Raw genomic sequence first — 25503 nt, forward strand, 5'->3', positions numbered from 1 at the left:
TCTCTAATAGACAAATGTAATTATTATTTATGAATCACGTAAAAACACAATACTGCCAATTATGCTAATGAATTCCCAAAGACATTAATATATGCTTTTTACCACTGGATATCATATATAATCTCTTGTATCATAAAGCTTGTAATGCTTACAACAAGCTACTTCTCATTTAGTCTGTCCTCTGCTCTCATTTGTATTTAGTCATCCATGACATTCCCTCCGTTTGAGCTTAGTCTTACAAAGGATTTGCAATTATACCTATACTCCCACTAAAATCTCTGTTTATTTCACTCACAAACTGTGCTTGCATATGAGTTTGCCTGTGCAGCACCTATTCCAAGACAAGTGGATGAGTTGCTGGTGGTACAGTCAAGATTTAGTCTAGTTCATTGGAGTTATGCCTCTCTATACTGTTGCACAAACAATATTATTTTTTTGGCCGTTTGTGAAGTTTAAATAGCTGTACTTTTTGAAGTATTTTGTTGTTACCATTTTAAAAGCAGTTTGCCCCAAAGTTTTGACATATTTACACATATTTATACTTTGAATACTTGTACATACTTGGCCTTCTACCCCTCTTTTGCTTCAACTTTTTTTTTTTTTGGTGCTGTTTTTTAGCTAGACACCATTTTGTTGGGTTTTTTTCTTACCTCTTCGTTCAGTACTTTTTCTCAGCTTCATATTTTGTTCTCAGCCTCCCAACTTATTTCAGCCTCATTTTATTCTAGGCTTCCACCTTTCTTCAGCCTCCCATTACCTTTCAGCTTTTATTCTTGCCTCCCACTACTCTTGGGCCTCCAATTTTTCTCAGCCTGTACTCATTCATCTGGTATTTTTTTCTGACTTTGCACTGTTTTAGTTGATTTTTCCTTTGCCTCTACCTCCCTTTTGATCTCAGCAGCCCTTTTCACATTCAACCTTTTTCTCAGCCTTTACATTTTTCTCTGCTACCCATCCCTTCTTTTTCTCTCAACCTTTTTTAGCCTGGACCCTTTAATTAATCTTTTATGGTTTTCTCAGCCTCACATCCCTTTTCAGCCTCAAGCCCTATTCCAGCTTCTTATTCTCAGACTCCTACTTTGTCATAGCTCCCACTCCTTCTCAAACTCCACTTCTTCTCAAAATCTACCTATTTCTCAGTCTTTCACATAGTTTCTCTCTCCACTTATCTCTTATCCTCCCATGTTGTTTCAGTCTCCACTTTTTCTCACACTATTTTCTTAACCTCCCAACAATAGTGGATTTTACAGGATCTCCCACCCCCTTTTGGTCTCCTATCTCTTTTTTGCATCCCACCCTTTCTTTGGCCTCCACTTTTTTTCCAGCTTCCTTTTTCATTTTTATTTTTATTTTATCTATCTATCTATCTATCTATCTATTTATTTTCAGCCTCCCACCACTTCTTGGCCTCCTATTCATTTTTTTTGCCTCTACTTTTTCCAAGTACTTTTTTTTTTTTTTTTTTTTTTTTTGAGTTTTCCACCCTTTTCAAGCTTTCACTTTATTTCAGCCTCTACTTTTCCTTAGTCTCCCATCCCTTCACAGTGTTTGGTTTTCCACCTGTTTTCAGCATTCCCTCTTTCTCAAGCTCCATGTTTTCTTAAGCCTGTCAAATTTTTTTTACAAGCCTGCCCACCCCTTTTGGTCTCCCACTACTGTTTTGGTATCTCACCCTTTTTTTGTCATCCTAACTCTTTTTTAAACCTCCTACTCTTTTTTGTCTTCTTTCTTTTTTTTTCTTCCCTCTAACTTTACTTTCAGCCTTCTACTCCATTTTTTGACCTCCATTTTTTTCAGCCTTTTATTTTTTCTCAATCTTTTTTTTTTCATCTGCTCTCTGTTTTGTTCTGCTGCTCCTTTTTGACCTTCCACTCCTTTTCCAGCCTGCACTTCTTCTCAGACCGTTTGTCTTTGACCTTTCCATGAAATAGTTCTCTTTCAAGCCTTCTTTCATGCCTTTTTCTCTCCCACCATTGCAAATACCTAATAACATCCACAGATTCCCTTAGTTGCAAAACTGTACTAGCAAAGGTTTTTTTTATAATGGATACATCTAGCTACACACTATTTTTTCAGTCAGAAACAGGTTTTTTCACATTTCTATTTAACTCTAAATAGCTGAGAAATAGTTAAATTACTCCTTTAAAATGGATGTTTCACTTTAATGCTTTGCCTATGTATTACTTTTTTTTTTTTTTTTTTTTGGTGAGTCTTGACAATTTTGTCCAGTGGGTGAAGGCTGTTTTTAAAAAGTGTCTTTAATTCCCCACTAAAAAATGTTTAGGCTTCTGGGATGATAATTACTGAATGATTATAAGAGAAATGAATGTGATAAGTAAGACAGCACAGGAGCCTAATGCCACATCTGAACAACGACGTGTCCTTCTTGTAAAGGCATTCAGTATGAAAAAGCTCAAGTGTTCTGTGGTTCAGGATACGAAAGCCTTTGGACAGAGCAAATGAAAGAATCTCACAGTACTTTACAATGAACAAACAAAAAATGATATCCTCATAATCCTATTGTCTGGCTCCCATGACAGTCACTACGTTTTAGAAATAAATCCTGAAGATAAAGCCTTTTTGGAGCCTTAGCACATTTTGCCAGGTCTCTCATTCCCAAAACTCTGTTCCTTGTAGATGCTATTTGGACAGAATGTTGGAACAGCTAATAGCACTGAAATCTAACACTACTTCTTGGGATTGTCTAGGTCAGACAGAAGTATTCTGCTGATCTGTGATTTTTTCTTCTAGGACTGCGTATGTTCTCTGTGCTGTTGAAACTATGGGTTTTGGAACAAATTAGTATAGTTCAGGGATTTATCCTTGTTTTTTCTTCTCTTGTATCCCCATTCACTGCTGTGAACCTCTTAAGAAAAAGAGTCAGTGTGATGCAGCTTCATTTTAGAGATTAACTAACCGCTTATATTCTGATCATCAGAACTTCTCTGTAACTGGAAAATTACATCCAGCATTTAAACCAGATTTCCCCTTCTTTATGGTCTCAGAACTTTTGGTGTAGAGAGGTGTTTTATCTTTTTTCTGCCCGAAAGTTTCTTTCAAAAGAGACAGGCTGTCTGCTAGCACTCTTCTGCCTCTTCTGTATAGATCCTTCTGAGTTTGCAGTTTCATCAGATGGGAAATCAACCTTTTGAAGAGAAAAGTTAGGAAAGTGCTCTTTTTTTCCTTCAGCATTGCCAAATCAGTCAACTTTATTTCAAGCCATTCAATATTTGATCCTTTGTTACTTAGCTCTTTGAGAGCATATGTGAATAACAGTTCCCATTTTAAAGCAAATTTACCTTCCTTGCCATTGTTGAGAAAAATCTGAAAATATAATTTCACTAAATAGGAAAAATTAGTTTTTAAAATAAAACAGTTCTATGACTTTTCTGTCATAACTCTGGGGGGATGCTTTTGACTCTTTAGGTGTACCTCACGTACTTCACTGATCCTTCCTAATTTCTTCCTGATGCATTCTAAAATATGCTGTTTGGGCACCAGTGGAGAGCAGGTAGATATCTGAAATCTTTAGACTGGGGAAAAATAGGGTCAATCAATTTTGCTTCATTACAATCTTGGGAGAAATTGGACTGAAGAGTATTATGATCCAGGAACAGGTAGAGGGGAACTACTATTATGTTCTTCTCATTCTGTAGGAAATGCAGCAGGAAAAAAAAAAAAAGAAAAAGGAATTTTCATCACAGCAATAAAACCCTGGCTTATTTGGTTTGTAGACTTCGTATGTGATGAAAGATCATGTTGCCTGTATCAGATGCTTCAAGGAATTCTTGGTGACTTGAGAGGGCTACTACACCTGCTGTCATGTGTCCTGGAAGCAACCTCACTTTTATCCATCTTTCAATGCAATAATCTTTAGAAATCTATTTGAATACGTGCTGTTATCTGAAAATCATTGCACCTGAATTGGAGATTTGCTCCTCATATAAGTTCTTTTATCATCCTTCCTGCTTGTGCCATCTCTCTTTGAATGACTCTTTTCTGGTATCAGTTAACTCTTAGTTATCTCTTATCCCTAAGAGACTTGGATGCTTGAATTACAAGTTTGTTGTGTAGCAACAGGTAATATATGATCTTTTTTGATAAATAAATGTAGCCTGTGGTGCAACAGAGGATACTACAGACTTTGAAACGTATGGAAAAATTTTAAACAAGAAACACATCAGACAACTAATAGATAGCAACATTACTCAGAACCATACAAACTGCCATGTCTGAGCAGAAGAAAAAACTAATAAGGCTGAAACTCAATGAACCCCACAAATTCATATTTGAAACATTCCTGCTTGAAGAATGTGCATATAAGTATAAATTAATAAAAGTATATGCACACCTATGACAAAAGAAGAATTTCATTTAAGTAAACAAATTTCTTGCACAGTTACAAAAGCCATGAGCCTACATGGAAGATCAGAAGCAGACTGGTCCATTCAGAACTTCAGATAAACTGTGTTTTCCTTGAAAGGACCATCTAAAAGATCTCTGGGGTTTCAGCAAAAAAGGTTGTGCTTTTGTCTGCTGAATTTTGAGAAGAAAGCCCATCATCCTTGCCATGCTCATCATAGTTAATCATAAGATGTAATTTCTTCCTTCTCCACTGAAGCAAGAAAGGAAAGTCATTATTCTTAGAGCTGTTCCAAGTTGTCTTAACTTTTCTGTGCTCCCAGGCTGAAATAAGAATTTAAAAACAGTACCATTTGTTTGTATTGCATTCAACAAAACACCGCTGAACAAATTTAAGATCGTTAGAGAAGGTCCAACTTAAAGATCTACTTAAACTGTTAATTCTCAATAAATAATACTCACTCTTACATTGAACAAGGATAACACTAGCATGAACAATCAATTTCCAGATCTGCTGGTAAAGTTGATTGATAGTGTTTTACTTACACATAAATACTTTTTTTCAGTTAGGCATGCTCAGATAATTCCAGTATTCATTATGTTGAGCTTCTGTTCAGAACAAGTTTGTTCCCTACTAAGCAGGACTGGGAAATCTGTGTAATTTTTGGATTTTGTTTAAATATATGAAGGAAAAGTTTAAAATTGCAAAAAATATAGAAGTGCAGAATTTATGTGCATGCTCCCTTTTCCCCAGTCTTGAACATATGAATATTACATCGCACATGTTCAACTTATTTGAATTGTCAGTTATAGTGGCTAGATCCATTACAGATTGGCATTATGAATTAAATCTGTATTTGCTCTCAAGATGATACTCTGTGACATTTTGTACAAACTAACGTCTTCTCTTCTTAATTTCAGGTCTCATAGTACATGAAGGTGCACCTGTTTATCGAGTGTTTAAGAGATGGAGGGCTGTGAATCTACACTGGGATGTGTTAAATTATGATAAAGCTACAGATATAGAAGAGAGCAATCGAGGAGAATCCTCAGCAGGAAGAACACTGTGGTTACCACTGACTGCATTTAGAAACAGAAATTTAGTTCACCCAACACAGTTAACCTCACTAAGATTTCAGTGTGGCTACGTATTGTTACATCTGTTCAACCGCATGAGACCTCAGGAAGATTCATCAGAGGATAATGGCTCTGGGGAAGTAGTAATGAGAGTGACCTCAGTGTAAAGATTAAGCTCACTGTGCTACACAGATAAGAATAATATGCCCTGATGTTACAGGGGTTTGGAATGTAGCTACAATGAATGGTAAAACCATTAACACTTGAGAAAAAAAAAAAAACAGAAAAAAACAAAAAAACACATTTTTTAAAAAAATTAATGCTTTTTATATGATCAGCTAAATCACAAATGCATTTTTCTGACAAAAAAAAAACAAAAACCCACAACAAAAAACCAACACCCAACCTCTTGCTTTTTATATAGTCTGGTTTATTAAATTTTTTGTCAATTTGTTACATAAGGTGTATACAATTATAGTTTAATTCTTAGGTCTTTGAATGCTGAAGAAAGTCATTTTTAAGTAAAAAAATATATTTAAATGTATTTTCTTAAACACTGGCTTTAACCCACTGTTATTATTTTTCCCACTTTCATGAGGATTAAACTGAAGAGATTTGTTTCAAAAAGAAAAAAAATGTTGACACAAGTCAAGTGCTCTTTCTTTTCTATCATTTTTTGTTGTCTGTAGTTTAGTTTGGGTTTGTGAAAGTAGGTGAGAGATATATTGTCCCTTGCCTTTAAGCAGGAAGTCCACCAGCTGTTCTCAGAACCAAGAGGGAAGATGCCAGCTCTTCTTTTCATGTCCCACGGGGACATTAATGTCAGACAGACATAAGATACAGACAGGAAGAGCGAGCAATTCCTCTCTGATGTCCAAGATCTGCAGACTACAGGAGCTGTTCCTATGCACAGACATCACACTGCATTCCAAACAATGGTGCTGCATTTAGCAGCCTCTGAATTTCCAGCAGCACTCTTACTACAAGCCACTGCCCAACCATATTCTTTAAAATAGAAAAGAAATGGGCATTATATGCATTGCCAATTGACACAGAATTGGATGGTAAGAAAAAAAAGTTACATCGTTCTCCCACCCACCTTCCTCCTAGGCACAACTTCACTCCTCCATCCCTGACCTCTCCACCTCCTGACCCCAAGCAGTACAGGGCTGGGGATGGGGTCAGTATCTGACAGCCCCTCTCTGCCGGCTCCCCATCCTCACACCATGCCCTGCTCCAGCTGGGCCTTCCCAGGGGCTGAGGGAGAGCCCTGCCCAGCACTGTTGGAAGCTCTCCACTCTGGCTGTGCCTGCAGCCCACCCTGCCCTCCTCCTCCCCCAGGTGCAGACAAGGCTGTTTCTCCTGCTGTTGGTGGCTCCCAGCCGCTTTGTGCCCTCCCATCCCCATCCTGAGGCTCTCCCAAACTCTGTAGAGTTCATTTTGCTGATGAACGCTACAGAGGGTCCAGCGTTCTGCATTAATTCTCAGGAGCTCAAATTTACACTTACCAAATCTACAGATGAGTTACTTCTCTTTAAGCAGTTCAAGTGAAAAGTACGCTAGCCATCATCGGCCAAATGCAATATCACAGAATCACAGAATCACAGAATCACCTGGGTTGGAAGGGACCTCAAGGATCATGTAGTTCCAACCCCCCTGCCTAGCAGGGCCACCAAACACACACATTCAGATCAGGTTGCCCAGGACCCCGTCCAACCTGGCCTTGAACACGTCCAAGGACGGGGCATCCACAACCTCCCTGGGCAGCCCGTTCCAGGGCCTAACTACTCTCCTTGTGAAGAACTTCCCCCTAACATCCAACCTAAATCTTTCCTCCTTCAACTTGGAACCATTTCCCCTAGTCCTGCTGTTATCAGCCCTTCTGAAGAGTTTACTCCCCTCCTGGGTGTAGGTTCCCTTCAGGTATTGATAGGCTGCAATGAGGTCGCCCCGCAGCCTTCTCTTCTCCAGGCTGAACAAGCCCAACTCCCTCAGCCTGTCCTCATAGGGGAGGTGCTCCAGCCCCCTGATCATCTTAGTCGCCCTCCTCTGGACCCTTTCCAAGATCTCTATGTCTTTCTTGTACTGAGGGCTCCACACCTGGACACAGTACTCCAGGTGGGGCCTCACAAGAGCCAAGTAGAGAGGGACAATCACCTCCCTGTCCCTGCTGACCACCCCTCTCCTGATGGAGCCCAGGATCCCATTTGCCTTTCGAGCTGCCAGAGCGCACTGCTGGCTCATGTTCAGTCTCTCGTCCATCAGGACCCCGAGGTCCTTCTCTGCCGAGCTGCTCTCAAGGCCCACTCCTCCCAGCCTGTACGGGTGCCTGGGGTTCTTCCGGCCCAAATGCAAAACCTTGCACATTGCCGTGTTGAACCTCATTAGGTTCACCCGAGCCCAGCCCTCCAGCCTGTCGAGGTCCCTCTGAATGGCATCCCTTCCTTCCACCGTATCAACCGCACCACTCAGCTTGGTGTCGTCAGCAAACTTGCTGAGGGTGCACTCAATTCCTTCATCGATGTCATTAATAAAGATGTTAAAGAGCACCGGTCCCAAGACAGACCCTTGGGGGACACCACTTGTTACCGGCCTCCACCTGGACATAGAGCCATTGACCACCACCCTCTGTCTGCGGCCTTTCAACCAATTCCTTATCCATCGGGTCGTCCACCCATCAAATCCACTTCCCTCCAATTTGGAGATGAGGATGTGGTGGGGGACCATGTCAAAGGCCTTGCTCAGGTCCAGGTAAATGACATCGGTCGCCTTCCCTTTGTCCACCAATGCCGTCACTCCATCATAGAAGGCCACAAGATTAGTCAGGCATGACCTTCCCTTGGTGAAGCCGTGCTGGCTGTCTCGGATCACATGCTCATTCTTTATGTGATCGAGCATGTTGTCCAGGAGGATCTGTTCCATGATCTTCCCAGGCACGGAGGTGAGACTCACCGGCCTGTAGTTCCCCGGGTCCTCCCTGCTCCCCTTCTTGTATATGGGAGTGACGTGACCCTTCCTCCAGTCATCCAGGACCTCACCTGACAGCCACGACTTCTCAAATATGATGGAGAGCGGCTCGGCAACCACCTTAGCCAGCTCCTTCAGGACCCTGGGATGCACGCCATCTGGCCCCATAGACTTGTATTCATTCAGTCTAAGGAGGTACTCTCGGACTTGCTCTGCCCTTACAGTGGGGAGGGATTTACCTCCTTGGTCCCCGCATAGGGGTTTGGGGATGCAGGGTTCATGGACGTGAAGAAGACTACAGTCCTGGCCACCAGTGAAGACCGAGGTGAAGAACTCATTCAGCACCTCAGCTTTCTCTTCGTCTGTTGAAGCCAGTTCTCCTTTTAAATTTACCAAAGTAGGTACGCCCGTTTTGGCCTGTCTCTTCTGGCCAATGTACCTGTAGAAGGTTTTCTTATTGTTTTTCACGTCCCTTGCCAAGTTCAGTTCTGCCTGCGCCTTGGCTTCCCTGATCCCACGTCTGCAAGTCCGGACGGCATCCCTGTACTCTTCCCAGGTGACACAGCCTTGTTTCCAGAGCTTGTACACCCCTTTCTTCGCCCTCAGTTCTCTCAGCAGGTCCTTGCTGAGCCATGCCGGTTTCCTACCTCGCCTGCCCACTTTCTTATTCAGAGGAATGGAGACCTCTTGTGCTTCCAGGAGGGCATCTTTGAAGAGCCGCCAGCTCTCCTCAACATCCCTGTCTTTGAGGGCAGCGCGCCAGGGGATCTTGGCCAGCAATCCATTGAGTAGCTTGAAGTCTGCTTTTCTAAAGTTCAGTGTCCTGATCTTGCTCTTTGCCAAGCCCACATCGCTTGAGATCACAAACTCAACCATGGCGTGGTCGCTGGAGCCCAGGCAGCCTCCAACCTTGACGCCTTTGATGATCTCCTCGGCGTTGGTAAGCAGCAGGTCTAGCAGCGCTTCACCTCTGGTCGGTCTGTCCAATACCTGAACCAGAAAGCTATCGTCAATGGATTCCAAGAGCCTTCTGGAGCTCTTGCAGCTTGCCGTGTGGTTTTTCCAACAGATGTCCGGATGGTTGAAGTCCCCCACCAGGACAAGAGCCCGTGAGCCAGACATCTCACGCATCTGGAGCAAGAAAGCCTCATCAACAGCCTCCCCTTGATCAGGTGGTCTGTAGTATACCCCTAACACTAGCTGACCTATATTAGTCCCATCTCTAATCCTAACCCACAGGCTCTCAACCTGTTCCTGACTGTTTCTCGTAGGGAGCTCCTCACAGTTTATCCAATCTCTGACATAGAGAGCAACTCCCCCACCCCTCCTACCTCGCCTATCTTTCCTAAAGAGTCTATAGCCGTCGATGGCAGTATCCCAATTGTGGGAGTCATCCCACCATATTTCTGTGATAGCAACAAGGTCATAACTTTCCGAGTGCATCACAGTTTCGAGTTCCTCCTGCTTGTTACTCAGGCTGTGTGCATTGGTATAAAGGCACTTCAGCCGGGCTATCCGTCTCGCCACCTTTATAAGGGATCTAGGATCCCCTAGAACAGCAGCATCCCCAGCAACCCCCTGCCCTAGTCCTTCCCTATGCACTCTGCCGTCATTGCCCATGGAGTTTGGTACAAGCCCTCGAATGACCCATTCAACCCCAGTGGCGCTTATTTTGTCCCCTTCCCCCTTCATTCCTAGTTTAAAGACCTGTCAATGAGTCCAGCTAATTCTTCAGCTAAGATCCTCTTACCCCTCAGGGACAGGCTGCATGCGTCAGCAGCCATCATGCCAGGTGCAGTGTAAATTGCCCCATGGTCAAAAAAGCCGAAATTCTTGCGCCTGCACCAGCTCTTAAGCCATCTATTGAAGAGTTGGGTATTTTGGATCCTCCCTGTACCTTTCCCTGACACCACGGGGATAGAAGAAAAGACCACTTGCACCCCAGATCCTTCAAGTATTCGCCCCATTCCCCTGAAGTCTTTCTTGATAGACCTCAGGCTTTCCTTATCAACTTCCTCGCCGCCAGCTTGAATTACTAAAAGTGGGTAATAATCCGAAGACCGAATCAACCCAGGAATTTTCTTTGAAATGTCCCTGACCCGTGCCCCAGGAAGGCAGCACACCTCTCTGCGGGTAGGGTCGGGTCGGCATATAGGGCCTTCTGTTCCTTGCAGAAGGGAGTCGCCTACGACAATCACCCTCCTGTCCTTGCGGGTAGAAGCAGTCTTGAGGGTTGGGGGCGACCGCTTCGCCTGAGGCAACCTCACAGGTGAACCTGTCTCCGCACTCTCACTCGTCCCCCCTTCGACTTCCAGGGCCTCAAACCTGTTACGCAGAGGCACCTGGGGAGCCGGGGATGGTCGGGATGGGGGATGCCCCCTCCGCCGAGCAGGTACCCGTTTCCACTCCTCCTCCCTTCTCAAATTGCTGTTAGGGGGAAGAGAGGACAGGGGGCTCGCTGAAACGCCAACCAAAGGTACTTTATACCATGACAAACCACCAACATACAACTGCCAATCTCACTGAGAACTGTGAGGATTCCTTTCCATATTAGCTTTCAGCAATTTCCCAGAGGAGGGGAGAAATAGAAGATGAGAGGAACTATGACAGGGGAAATCTGCTGTATCACTGGGAATTAATTATTCCTAATTAGTACTTAAAAAAAGCTGCCTTTCCCAGAAGCACCACAATTCCACTTGACCAAGCTGAAATCGGAGTTTGTATCTCAAAGCCACTTGCAGCACAAGGTGAGTAATTAATTCCTTCCTCTATGGTACTTAAAAGGTTCCATCGCACACCTCTTAGGTACCTCTAATGTTTTGTTGTAAAGAGATCTTCTTCATTCACATCCAAATAAGTACTAGGCTGGATGAGAATGACTCACCAGAAAAGATCAACAGTTTCAATTTAAGAGAGGAAAAGATTTCTGTGTTCAAATGTCTGAATGACACGTGTCCAGAACACTTAACAACTATTGAGGGGGAAATGGTTCGACCAAGAGTAATGAAAATCAGTGAGTGAGAAAAATGTGTTGGGCAAATACCAGAAAAGCCTTCTTAACAGTAAGATTTGTCATCCTTAATCATTTCTGTGGCACAACGATATTGTGTATGTCTGAGCCTATGAATTTCTATATATAGAAAGTGAGATCAGGAAACAATAAATAGTCACAGGATTAGTATGGGCAGAGTGCAGTTGTGGAAAAAAAAAAAAAAAAGAAATCTATGATGAGATGTACTGCAGAATGTTTTTAGTAGCAAGAGTAAGTAGTGCAGGATACAAATATTTCTTCATTGACCTTGTATTTGGATCTGTGCATTACTGCAGTGCTGTAATAACCTACGTGCAAGATAAATGAATTCAATTCAGAACAGCTGCAGAGAAGGGAATGAAAAAGGAGCAGGGGCTGTATTTCACACGAGGAAATTAGGAAAGTGTTGCTTATTCTGTTTAACAAAAGTTGAATGAATGTTATTGTTCTTAGCTACTACACTGCAAATAAAATTTTAGGCAATGAAGACTAAGAAGAACGAGAACTCAAGGACACAAATTGGCCACAAATCAATTTATCTGGAAATTCAAATAGTTTTAAAATATTCATAGAATGAAGCACAGGCAACAATTTAAGTTAGAAGGCCCATGGGAAGACATGTAGTCCAACCTCCAGGGTGAGCTCTAGGCTCAGACCAGGTTGCTAAGGGCTAAGCAGTCAAGTCTTATAATTTTCAAAGGATGGAAATTACACAACTTCTCTGGGTAGCCAGTTCCAATTATTGCCTGTAACCAGAGCATATTCCTTCTATTCTACTTCTTTTGTCTCACCGTTCCACAAAGCCCCGCTGTGACAAGGATGTGTCTTCTTATTAACCACAGGTTATCACAGGTCCTAGCAGGTTACTGTTTGAACAAGAATCATAGAATATTCTGAGTTGGAAGGGACCCATAAAGATCACTGAGTCCAACTCCCAGCTCCACATAGGACCATCCAAAATTCAAACTATGCCTGAAAGCATTGACCAAAACACTCCTTGATCTCCAGCACATGGGGTGGCCCACGTGAAAGGACGACTTTGGAGTTTCACTACCAAGACATTCCAGAAACAGCAAGAATTCTGCTTGAAATGCCCCATTTAGATTAGGCTCATTGAAACCAAGTAGTGTTTGCTGCTTAAAGGGAAGGTGCCTATCCCAAAACTATTGAGTGGTGAAATGTATCCTTCCAAGGCTCTCAAGGACAAGGCCATCTCCAGTCACTGTTATATATATAACATTTTTAGAAGTTTATAGTAAAAATTCAAGTTTTATAACAATTAGATTACTATTAGAGGCGCATATTTCAGGGAGTCAAATTCAGCAGAGTCTCTGGGTAGACACACTAAAGAACACTTGATATCAGCATGAAAACCAATAAAAAGCCCATTTTTACTTAGAAAAAAAAAGGTAGGAACAATTATGAGAAATAAAAGTTGCTTCATAAACAGTTTTCTGACCACAGAAAGCTAATCTGATGGGAACTCTACAAACTAGCTCCCTGAATTCTCAGTTTTTCCCTTTAAAATTTAACTCACTATTAAAGCAACTCATGTAATATTTAAGGTAAACCTTTACACATATTCCCTTCTTGAAACTGTGTTTCACCAGTATTAGCCTCCCCTGGTGCATAAATCACACGGTAGCAGCCCTACTTTCACTGAAACTCACTGAGCTGTGCCAGTCTGGTTACACTCCAGACCAACCCACAACTATTTCATGGAATGCTTTGATTTATTTAACATGGTACCACTGGACCCATTGAGATTTCTGAGCAAACTGGCATTTGCCACTGAAGAATCACAGTGATCCAAGATGCTGCTTGGACTGCACTGCAACAGCAATTTGGCTCATTGAAACAAAGGTATATATGATTTTATTGTAAATTTTCACAAGAGCTGTTAAGAATGGAATATCTTAGCTTATCATAGCTCTGCTCTGCTAATGACATATCCATGGAACGATTGCCATTATTTTCTACCTCAAAGAAAGCTATGGCAGCACAGGACAGAACTAGCTGGTTCTCCTGTAAGGAGAATTGTACTTCTCCCTCTAAAACTGTGGCAGATGTTTGAAAGATAACTCTAGATTTCTACAGGACTAAATTCAAAAATTCAATTACTATCTGTCAGATCTGTGACTCCAGTAATGATGTTCAATAAACATGAAAATTTTCTAACACTTGAAATAAACGCACTGTTAGGAAGTTTTCAGGGGACAAATGAAGATACCATTAAAACCATGTGATCTTTCTTGTTGGCCTTACATAAGCCAATTTATATCATAAGCCTCATCAAAATTTCAGGATTCCCAGTGAGCTGCCATTTTTTAGAATTACCTCTCAGCTGCCATCTAAGAAGTAAAGCCACCTTTAGGGCTGAGGTACTACTTTACAGGGGATACCAGAGAAATCTTTTAAAACAGGTAATACTTGTATTTCGTCTTCTTGAAATCAGAGATTAGGTTTCAGATCTTTCCACATTCGAAAATTTGTCAGCTGGATACTGCCTCTTTTCTTGGATTTAAGGAAGATTTATAATGTGCTGCAGAGTGCAACCACCATGTGAGTTAAAGGCAATGCATACCTTAAAACCAAACTCAGGGCAAAAAAGAAAAGAGAAGGAAGCACTGGGAGACAGGCCACTGAGAAGCGTAAATACCTTTCAAAGGTCAACCACAGGTAACAGAAAAAGAGCAGTCCATAGCATAGTCTTTTCCTGCTGTGGCCAGTTAGCCATGCTGCAGCCATGTAGAAACCCATGATCATCCTCCTTCTTAATGAGCCATCACCTGACAGACTGAAAGTGCCCTTTTACCCTGGAGTCTCTCTGAGGACCACCTCGAGCCAAAGCTGACCCTGACTTGTCTCCATTTGTTCCCTTAGTTCAGAAGCCGAGACTTTAAAGCTTTCTTGTGTAGGATAAAAGACGCATCAGCTGGCTGAACATTTGTAAGAGCCTCATAAAGTGACATCTTCAGCATGAAGCAGCTGACTGGAGCCAGACACAGAATTATTTCAACACCTGTTGAAGCAAGCTGTCTTGGGTCAGGCCCAACCTATTGGTAACAGCTGGGTGTGGAGCACAGAATCAGCCATGGCGGGGACCAGAAATACCACCACAGTCACTGCAAGGAGCAGAGTTAAGGTAAATGGAGGGGGCTCAGACAGTGGTTTTCTTGGTGACTAGGATTTTCCCTGGTCCCAGACTCACTTCCTGGCCCAAAGCCTCACTTCATCCTATACTAAGGCTGGGAGAGAAACAGTCAAACCTGAGAAAGCAAAGATCTTGGGAATGAGTTCACAGGTCCTGTTTTCTCGGTCTTGCTACATTTTTTAAAACAAAACAAAACCAAACCCCACAGCTAACCTCCGAAATTGCCTTTCCCCTCCCATCTTTGCATAATTTGCTTTGCCAGATTTGAAAGAGGAGGAATGGAAAATGTAGCCAAAACCAGGGAACTTTGTCTTCCCAAGTGAGCATATCACAGTCACCAGACGTTCCTCATCAGGACTTTGCTGGAGTTTAAAATGTTGAAATGGAACAGCCAAGTCTGTAAAGGGGAGGAGGAAACTGACTCTGCTGTAGGAGACAAACGAAATGAGTGATGTCCCCCTTCCCACACCCCTGCAGGAACATTTTACCTAGTGCAGCACTTTCCAGCAGCTGTCTGGGAACAGACTCAGTCCTTGGGTGCCTTGGTGGGCTCCCTTGCCTCTGGGGCTGCCTCTGGTGCTGCAAATAAGGCCTTTGTTAAGTCTTCACCCGTGTGCCTGCAGCAGGTCTCAGCCATAGCCTGAATTTTTCCTAATGCAATCAATCAAAATGAGTAATAGCTAGAGTCCCTTGTAAGGTCACAAATTCAGTGCCTGCTGCATTTCTCCTATCAGGGAGCATCTCTGAATGCAGCTGTTTCATGTCTCTTATAAAGAAAGCAATTCAATCCAGAAGAGGCCCAGATAATTTTAATAAAGGGTGTTTTGTCCACTCAGAAACAGCTCCCCAACCTGTGCAGTAGGTCCCTGATCAAATAAGACGAAATCTATCATCCAGACACAGTCTGGTTCTGTCTGCATAGTGTTTCTTGGTAGGCTTTACTGTTCCCTGCCCCATGGAAGTTCAGCTTGTGTTAATGAACTTCAGAAAAGAATCCGTAGAACGTTCCAGTTTGCCACTAATGACAATTTGGCATTTATCCGTGAAACAAGAGTTTCCAAGAATCTGCTCAATATTTATCTTGACATCATCAAGTGTATAACACCTTCATAGGGCATTAATCTGCATTTTACATATTTAATAAAACACACATTTATTCCAACAGAGATAAGTGTACTTCTTGTTCTTGTTGTTTATCAATTAAAACACTTTTTTTTTTTTTTTGAATACAGACACAATCTCATATTAAGTAACAAATATTTCCAGTCATAAATTAGTTTTCCTGTCTTCTTCCCAAATTCTCAGGGTTCTTTTGATGGCAGCTTCTAATCCATAGAGATTAGAAGAGTCTGAGACATGCCATCCCTCACGCACAGAGGTGTATACTTTGCATGAAAAGAGCTTTAAACTCACCATGTAGGTGAAACTAGCATTCAGATCAGGAGCCTTCCCTTGGACTGGAAGGGAGAGAGCTCAGGTGGTCTCCTTCCAGGTATCAGCCAGACAGGCTTCGTGCTGCAGTTGTTCCTCTCCTCAGATGATACAGGCACTGCTCACATCACAACAACCTCAGGAGCTGAGACACATCCTGACCTCCAAAAACCATCAGATGTCCTCTTGTCTGCCCTCAAAACTTGACCATTCTGTGATTCTGTGTTCTATTACACAACTTAGTGGAATAGGCTGTTATTTGACAAGTCTCATTCTGCCTTTTCCATCTCATTTGTACATCTGTTCATCTTACCCCATGGGAAGAAAAGTGCAGTAGCATCTCTAGAAGGAAAATTACTTACCACAAGATTTTTTGGAGAAAAAAGCTACTCACTGCCCACTGGGTCTTCATTGCACACAGCCCTTCAGTAACAGGAGAGCAGCTGTGGTGGCTGAAGTGCAGCATCTTTTTTTTTTTTTTTTTTTTTTTTTTTTGCTCTGTGAACTCAAAAAATACTCCATGAGGATGATGAACAAATCTCTGTGCAGATTTGGAGAGGTCATGTCTGGGCAGGGAGGTGGGGGATAGCGGGGGGACATGGAATAATCCCAGCAGATGCCACTTGAGACAAGGCTGTGGTAGGCTGGGATTAGTGCCAAGAGGAAACAGGTGGCGAAACGACGCTGATCGGCTATTACCCTTGAATCTGTTTGCAAATCATCACAGGCATCTCCAAAGCATTCATGGGTTTCACACACTGCTTGTCCCTTCTACCATTTCTGGGTGGGAAAGCAATGGCAGCATTGGGCACAGCATGAATCATATGTTCACTGTAATGTTGGAATATATATATATGCAGGGTCTTTTACTATCCACTGACCATTCCCCTGCTCAAGTCTAGGGGAAGTTTTCCATCATGGAGAATGTTCTGGCAAGAGCAAATGGCATTCCTGCTTGCAGGAACTGCTTCTTTTGAAAGACATTCTCCAGCTGTCTCAAAATGGAAAACTTAATATAACTTGCACTCCTCTTTAATCGAGTGAAAAATGTGCAAGGAGGCAGGCACAAGCTTCTGCCAGTGACCCATGGCAGGACAGGCATTATTCCATTCTTTGAGGCTTCTTGATTATCAGGAAAAGAGTTAAGGGGGTGGGCCCTGATAAACCTAGACAGTTGTGCTCAGCACCCAACTGTCACATGGGGACATGTCCTTCCTGACCCCACCACAACTGGCTTTACCATGAGCAGGAGAGAAGTGGCTGGGTGCACTGGGGCTCCTGAGGGTGGCCCATGCATGTGGCCATCGCACAGCCTCCCGATGTCCCAAATTGTCTGAACTATCATCAAGGGGAGGATCAGGTGAATTGAACTCAAACCAGATTTCTCCCGACCATTGGCCTTCATTGGCATCGGTATACATAGCAGCCATCATTTTAACAGTGATGTAATTAACAGTCCCTGTGCGTGTGGGCATTGGCTATGATCAGAGGATGCAATTTTGATTTTGAGAACACATTTTGATTTTCTGTACAATACACTGCATTTTACATACAATTTCCATTGCTCCGATTCATCTCAGACTTGGTGGCTACCAGTCCTGACTCACAGGCTCTGCTCTGTGCGAGACAACAAACTTCAGTGTGGCAGTTTGCAGCTACTGAGTGCTCTGTCACAGCTATTTGTCCTCCCCACCTCTTCCCACCCTCGCAGCAGGGAGCTGCCTGGCTCACACCTGCCTGTAGGAAAATCCCTGGACCTAGCACTAAACCTTGAGCCTCATCTGTGGTGAAGGTAACCTGATTTGCTCATAATGAGCTTTGAGAGAGTCTGCTAATTATCTCAGGTACTAAAATACTGCCCCTCTGGGTAGGTAAGTCCTTCCTGTCTTTTTAATGCAAGTCTAAAACATTTATGTTCAGCTGTCACACCAGGAATGTGAATCACTTTGGTCATCGCTATGGAGGTCCCACTGATGAGCGCTGCCCAAGTCTCATCACTTACAAGGAACAACACAGCAAAGCTTACATGTAATTGCCAGCACAAACTGCAGGTCTCTATTCCTCTCCCTCCTTCCCATGTTGGGCCACCTGCAGGAAATACTCTCAAAGCTTCTCTGTCAGATTGAGCATGACAAGGAACACCGTGAAAGATGAGACACCCAGCAGCTACATCATTAGCTCCATCCTCCATGCCACAGGAGGATGGCATTCAATTCCTTCTTTAACTAAGAAGTATTAAACATGCTGCTACGCTTTCCCTTTCTGTCCTGGAGGTTGTAAGGCCATATGTCATAAAAAATCTTTTGAACAAATAATGTGCCACAAAACTAATTCAAGTATTTAAAGAATTGTTTCTAAGGATTCTTCAATCACTGCTACCTTACCCCTGTATAAAACTTTTATTCTATTTCTGAGCAGATCAGAAAAGAAATGAAGCCTTGCTAGGCATTCCATTATAAAATAAATTTCCATGCAAAACTGATGCAAGCTACCATATCACACCCCTTTACAGACTGGAAATTCATTTTGAGGTGAAGCTTTCAGAGAACACTGAACCTACAAACCTGATTTGCTGTGTGGCCCTTGCCCTCCAATCTGTAGTATGCATTAAACTGCAGAGCTGCCTGAAAAAGAACAGTTTTTTTCATATCAACAGGACATCCATTTCTTTTGAGTAGGGTATAAGCCAGCCCACATATGGATGCTTCCAGATTCCTGGTCCTTTTGTAATTGCACTTTGTATTTCTGTATTGACTTCTCCCTCCCCTTTCCCATTTTCCTTGTTTCCTCTTTACGTATGATAAAATTGCAGGGCAATTCATCTTCAAGATGAGTTGTAATTCAATTTTTGTCTTCTGATGGTCTCTCTACCTACAGTTTGTTTGAAAATGAGGAACCTGAGCTGACCGCGTGGTGAATAATGCTTCCTACATATCTTTCTAGATAAGAACATTACTGAGAGGAACCACATTATTGATTCTATATTCATAGAAGTTGTTATAAAGATTCCCAGATGTCAACACCACAAGATGGAAACTACTCCTAAACGAACAGTTCAAGTGAAAAATACATGGACAGAGATTATTTAAAATACACTTGGGATGATCAGCACATCCAGTTTTAGAAAATGTATTTTTGGCGAAGCATTAATATTTAATTATACTATAGAGCAGCTTTTTGAACACTCAGAAAGAATTGGGCCATTTTTAGAGGCCATATTCATGTTTAAATGTTGCATCCAATGGACAGTGGTTCTTTTTGCCACATGTACAGTATTTACCATCGTTCATAACACAATTTATATGATACCCTCGGGATGTGATGCAAGATAGCACATGAGAATTCTGAACCCTGTGGTACACATGATGCTGTCTTCCAGCCATGCAAAAATCTCCGACAACTGTAAGAGGGGCCAATAAGAGCATCTTGGTTATCCTCATCTGAATTCAGGAACTTCCTTCACTGTAAATCTCAATCAAACACAAGAAAGGAGAAAATGGTTGATTGGATTGCAGAGCATTTTTTTTTTACCAGTGCCAGTCTGTCCTTGGAAAAATTGCCTATTCTAGTTTTCAACATTTTTAGTTAAAATTTGTCTCATATGTGCTTTCCATTCACGTTAGAGGATCATTTCATGCCCATTGCCTGACAGTATTCATATAATTCCATCCTTAAGTTTCCAGCAATTTCAATTGTATATTTACAAAACAAACAATCAAAAACTCCCCAAACCCACCCAGACAAACCACATATGCAAGTACACCAAGAGCATGAACCATTATCTAGCTGAAGCACTCACAGGCTTAGCTCCAGACCTCTTCAGTTCAGCTGGTTATTGGCCAAGGCAATGCAGGAAAAAGAAGTTATCGATGGAAAGGGGCACGGGCAAACAGGAATGGAGGCATTCATCCAAGCTTGCCCAATGACTTTTCACTCACTTTGCTGCTTTACCCCAATCCCCCTCACTCTTTATGTACTTTCATGACATTTGAGATTCTTAGGTTGGTTTTTTATTTTATTTTATTTTAAAATACAGCTTTCTTGCTGCACACACATAGCATATCAAAAGCAGCCTCTGCTTTTTAAATCCAACCTGAATGTAGCATAATGTAATAGAACAGAATCCGCACTCCAAAGCACAAGGATAGTATTACACTTCTACTAAACGTGGATCTCATACTCGATGCTTGTTTGAATTCAATTAATTCAATAAGTAAATGTATAAAGATAGAGTGTAGTGAGATGTGCACACATTCAGCCAAACAGGCTCACTGCTTCCAGGAAAACATCCACAGAAACATACCGGCATGTTGAAATCCTGTTTCAGCTGCACACATTCAAACACAACTGTTTTACAGGGGAAACATTCCGGGGAGTGGGGGTCATTCTAAGGCCTTATATTCAAATCTAAAAACAGGCTAAGATGAAGTTATTTCCTTATTGCACAAATAATAACTGCAGGTGTATCTTAAAAAGGAAATATGAAGGCAGTGATTATGATTTTAAAGCCTGCTTCAAAGGTTAAAAAAAAAAAAAGGTAAAAATAAAATAAATTATGGATTTTTATAAAGCCTTCCCTGAAAAACAGTCATCTGTATTTTACACAGAAATATTAGAGCTTCAGCATTTTTGCTTTTGCTAGCCTTGTCCTCTCTGCATACATGAAGTCCCTTTCAAACTGAGCTGTTATTTGCTATCTGGGATTTTTGTTTTTTCCTTTTGTCCCATTCAACTTGAATTCTCAAGTGGTTTCCCAGTGACGAAACAGTTCTGCTCAGCCAAAGTGGAGGACGGCCAACACATCCAGATAAAGAGATTTTCAGATGAGCTGCGGGAAATTCATTATGCTGAAGGTATCATTATGTTCAGTAGCATTTGGTAATGTGGAACAGGCAGTAGGTGATTATTAATCATAGAAGCCTTAGCACTTTGGCTCCTCTCTGTAACCTTTCATCGTCTTGCATAAGCTTCCTCTGCAGAAGTACAGCCTGCGGTGCTGCTCTGGCACACAGAAGCTAGCAGTAACACTACTTTAACCCTCAGAGCAGAAGTGCACTGCTATCCAATATTCCTCCAGTAGCATAAAAGAAAACCCCTTTTCACTTACTGATAGGTAAACTGAAAACAAATTCTTCTAGAAGAGCATGGACACACTGGGGAAGGGGACATGATGATAGAAGTACTTGCACAAGGTGTGCACTCAAGTGAGTGGAAATCACAGCCCTGAAACAAACACTTCTGCTGTGTGTGCTTGCAGTTTTATGGGGCAGTATGTGCAATCAGTTAAAAGATGTGCTATAAAAACAATAACAGTTTTCCCGCAGGGGTATACAAACTATAACCTTGGTCTCATCTGTGAGTCAGATAAATAAACCTTGACGGTATCTGGAAAAGGGGATAACTCTATTTGTGAGAAGTCATTTCTGTTGTCCTTTTCTGCAGTTCAGAAGCCCACAGATTAATGCCCGTGAGCTGCATACTGTTATTTAAAGGACAAGTTAGAGTAGAAGAGAGAAATATTAAGTAGGAGAGATTACATTTTTCTGCAGAGCCTTTATTAAATCACAGGATATTTACGTGCAAGGCTTATTTAAAGAAGACTCAAATTCCTGAGCCCAGAGTGGCTCTCTGTTTCTGAACATGAGAGGATAGAAGCACTATACTCCAAGTTTCTTTGTGTGCACTGCAAAAGCACCTGTTATGGCTGACTGTTATTTCTGGAGGAATCTGAAGGGTTAAAACACACGAATCTAAAAGAATGTAATGATGGCATGAAAATGACTTTCGCTGGTGGCAAGCAGAGCACAGCTCTCACTGATTTAACTCAGATAACTCTCCCTCTAGCTTACCAGGTGAAACCCATGTCAGCCATCTTCCAGTGTCAGGAGAGCATCGGTTGTCCCCATCACAGTGAGCTCAGCAGGTCTCAGCAACACCTGCCAAAAAACAATAGTGAAACTCCAGCCTTCTGTATGCTATCCCAGTTTGGGACAGTGAAATACCTGTGCTATGTCAGAGGCTATTTTTTGGCTATTTCAACCTACTTAACATTAATTCTCTAGAAATCAAAATTATTATACCAGAACAGTAAATGCTGTTCTGGCATTGAAAGTCTGTTCTTCTATCAGACACAGTGCTCAGAGCCTGCTTTGTTCCTATGGAGCTCAAGCTTCAGAAGAAGAGAGAAATTAGAGGACAGCAAGAGGCCGCAGTGTTGGAGGACTGGGGGTGCTGCAGCTTTCCTCTCTTTTCCTCATAGATCAGCTGTTATAAATTGGCATTTGAGAACTAAGTAGTGATAATGTGGGCAACAGTACATGCAGATAAGAAGTGAGTGGGTAATTTCTCACAACGAAGCTCCCTTCACTGGCAATATCCTTAAGCCAAAGTTCAGTTTTCGCAGTCCTCAAGCACATCAGTTATTTGATGACCAAGGAGCTCCTCACAAGGCCTGGACTGAGTTCCCAGAATGTATGCACACATTTGCTTATCTCCAATACCTGAAGAAAATCTGAACTCAGTAAGGCATTCCTGTGAAATCCTCAGTCATTTTGCCTGAAAAGAGGATTAGATCACTTTAAGTAATGAGAGCAATCTTAGAAACAGAGAAATGACACGGCACCAGGTGAACTGCTCTGTAAAGTGAAACGAACGTGTATGGCAAGCTGTTGCTTGATGTAGGGGCTGCAGCCAGATGTCTGGGATTTGGACTGCCTCACATCACAGCAGGATTGTCTCAGTCGGAACGCAGAATTCATTCCCCACCACCAAAAGAAGAAAGAGGAGAATTTTTGGTCAGATGGCACTTGCTATGACCGCCCTGCCTGCGTTCTCTAAGCTCAGAACAGAGGATGGGTGCTGCTGTGAATGCCTGTAAGGAACCAGCAGCCCATCACTTCCCACTGCACATCAGCAGCCGTGTGTGTGCTCCTGGAGCAGCAAAATGATATCCAATTTGCTTGATAAGTGTTTTCTCCTCTAGAGCCTGATGTAATTGAATATCAGGTGCATACGCAATTCCACTAGCTAAATTGCCTGCAATTTGTTCACGAAAAAGAACATTCATTTGATTCTGCTGTTGCGCGGTGCCCTCTTCAAGTTGGATTAATTAAGGCAATGCCATTAACTGCACAGGAAGGCCCTTCTCAGCACAAGCAGGGCAGGGAGGTCCAAACCTTGAACCTTCCTGAGGTGGTCAGTGGGTCACAGAGGTGAGATGGAGGCAGGGAAGGAGAGCTGTCCATTGCAGATAAGGGATGCACTTCTATGCTACAGTGAGCTTATCCTGCCAGCTGGCAGCCCAGTGGGGGTGCGCTCATCATGCTAAGGGCCGGCAATTAATCGCACCGCTGCAAGGATGTAATGCTGACAGTGCTGAAAGCAAGTGAAGGAAACATGGCCGTGTGACAATACATGCTTCTCTTCCCTAGGGAGCTTTTCTCATACCTATTATGGAGATGTTTACTTCAGGAACGCTGCGGGGGAAATGGTGCTGCTGATGGTGATGGCGGAGATCACGAGCAGTTATCCGCACAGAAGGTGACAGAGTCCAAGCAGTTCCTAGCTCTCACACGTCTCAACGAAGCTTACAGCAGGAAAGAATATACCGTGTCATTCAGGGACACACCTGCTGCAGCACGGGAAGACCTTCTCTTTCTCACGTGGAGCACGAGAAACCCTAGCGGCTTTTCCCCTCCTCGCATAACACCGCCGCGTTGCCTCGGGAAAGACTTCAGTCCTTCAGCTCCCTTAGGCGGAGCTCTTGCCCAGCAAAGCCGGCCTGGCGGCTCCCCTCCGGCAGCAGAGCGACCTGAGCGGGGCCGGCCCCAGCCGGGTGTTCTGCACGCCTTATCTGAGCGAGCTCTCACTCCGGGAGATTTACGTTCAATGAGCTGGTTTTATTAGCAAATTCCAAGAGAAGCCAGCATAGTTAGGAAGTGTAGATGGAGCCCGACAGCTCGCGGCTGGCTTAGCAGGGGATCAGGATCGCGGTGGGAGCTGAAATGATATTAAAAGGGTGCGAGCTGAGTTGTCGAGCAACCGTGGGCTTGGACAGAAAAGGATTACAGTCCACAGGAATATGCAAAATCTTCCAGTTTTGATCCAGTTTCCCATCACTGCTTCAGACTACCAGGAATATTGCCCACTGACCTTTCTGTAAGACTCACTCCAAAAGTAACGCCTCCTATTTATTTCCATGGAAACTACAGCAGATACGAAGAGCACAATAACACTGACAGAGCAAATTCTTTGCTCCAAAACACTATTTTTCAACATAGTCAAAATCATTAGCTATGCATTTTGGCCAGTAATGACCAGGAGCTTATGTGCCATGCTTGTAACAAATTGCACCAGCAGAGGTGTCCCAGTGTTTCATGGCCACTGCGATAGCATCATTGCTAGGAAACTGTTGCCAATACAATCCATCTTTCATCAGCTGTTAGGTCTACATAAACATTCAGTAAGTGTCAATGAATGTCAATAAGTGCAATTTTCAAATCTTTGAAAGGATAGATAATAGCTGGACAAGGGGAAATGTCTTTAAGTAGAGGGAAGGAAGATTTAGGTTGGATGTCAGGGGGAAGTTCTTTACTATGAGAGTGGTGAGGTGCTGGAACAGGCTGCCCAGAGAGGTGCTCCATCTCCGAAGGTGTTCAGGGCCAGGTTGGATGGAGCCCTGGGCAGCCTGGTCTAGTATTACAAGTGGAGGTTGGTGGCCCTGCCTGCAGCAGAGGGGTTGGATCTTGATGATCCTTGGGGTCCCCTCCAACATAAGCCATTCTATGATCCTGTGATTCTATTTTTTTTTTTTTTTTTTTTTTTTTCCCACATGGGGGAATTCAATGACACACCTTTGCATTATATACATTTCCATGTCAGGCACCATTTTGTGGACTGCCCCTCAGCTGCCATCTCTCATGCGGCAACAACATGTAATGGAATACTGGTGGGAAAGTTTGATCTCTGCTGCCATATTGCCAACATCTGCCTATAAAGTCGTGGTCCAACACAATAAAATAGGAGGCATTACTTTTGGAGCAGCCCTTTGTATTTCCAGATGCTCACAAAGGTGTTACAAGTTGCCGTGTACACAAAAGGAATGGTGAGTGGTAATGCTACATCTTCTGGAAAGAGCAAACACAGTGGTTCAAATGCCATATTCCTGTAAAACACTGCAGGTTTTAAATTCTGTTTTATCTTGAACTATGAGAAAACAATTTTAAAAGTGCTCACAGAGGTTGAACTATACATCCAAATGAATCATACTAAAAACCAGTGAAATGATACATGCTGATGAACTCCAAATGTTTTATTTGGAAGCTGCTATCATCTCATTGAGTTGTTTTTAAGTGTTTTTGTTTGAACAGTGAACCGAGACATTTTTGCAGGGAGGTTGGGCAGGTTGGGAGGAAGGGAATGCAACACAGGTTGTATCAAGCCCAAGATTAAAATATCCAAACATTTAAAATGATTTAAAATT

General features: G+C 42.7%; 1 protein-coding gene across 1 annotated transcript in view; it reads left to right on the forward strand.

Annotated features, from left to right (window-relative positions):
• Window positions 1–5953, forward strand: part of MARCHF11 (membrane associated ring-CH-type finger 11) — a 29688-nt gene extending 23735 nt beyond the window's left edge. The window contains exon 4 of the mRNA XM_052703939.1: window positions 5284–5953. Coding sequence (XP_052559899.1) covers window positions 5284–5606 — 323 coding nt within the window. The 3' untranslated portion in view covers window positions 5607–5953. The remainder of the gene's footprint in view (window positions 1–5283) is intronic.
• The last annotated feature ends 19550 nt before the right edge of the window (window positions 5954–25503 follow it).

Source organism: Tympanuchus pallidicinctus, unplaced genomic scaffold (genome assembly GCF_026119805.1).
Source record: "Tympanuchus pallidicinctus isolate F22 unplaced genomic scaffold, pur_lepc_1.0 scaffold5, whole genome shotgun sequence".
Lineage (NCBI taxonomy): Eukaryota > Metazoa > Chordata > Aves > Galliformes > Phasianidae > Tympanuchus > Tympanuchus pallidicinctus.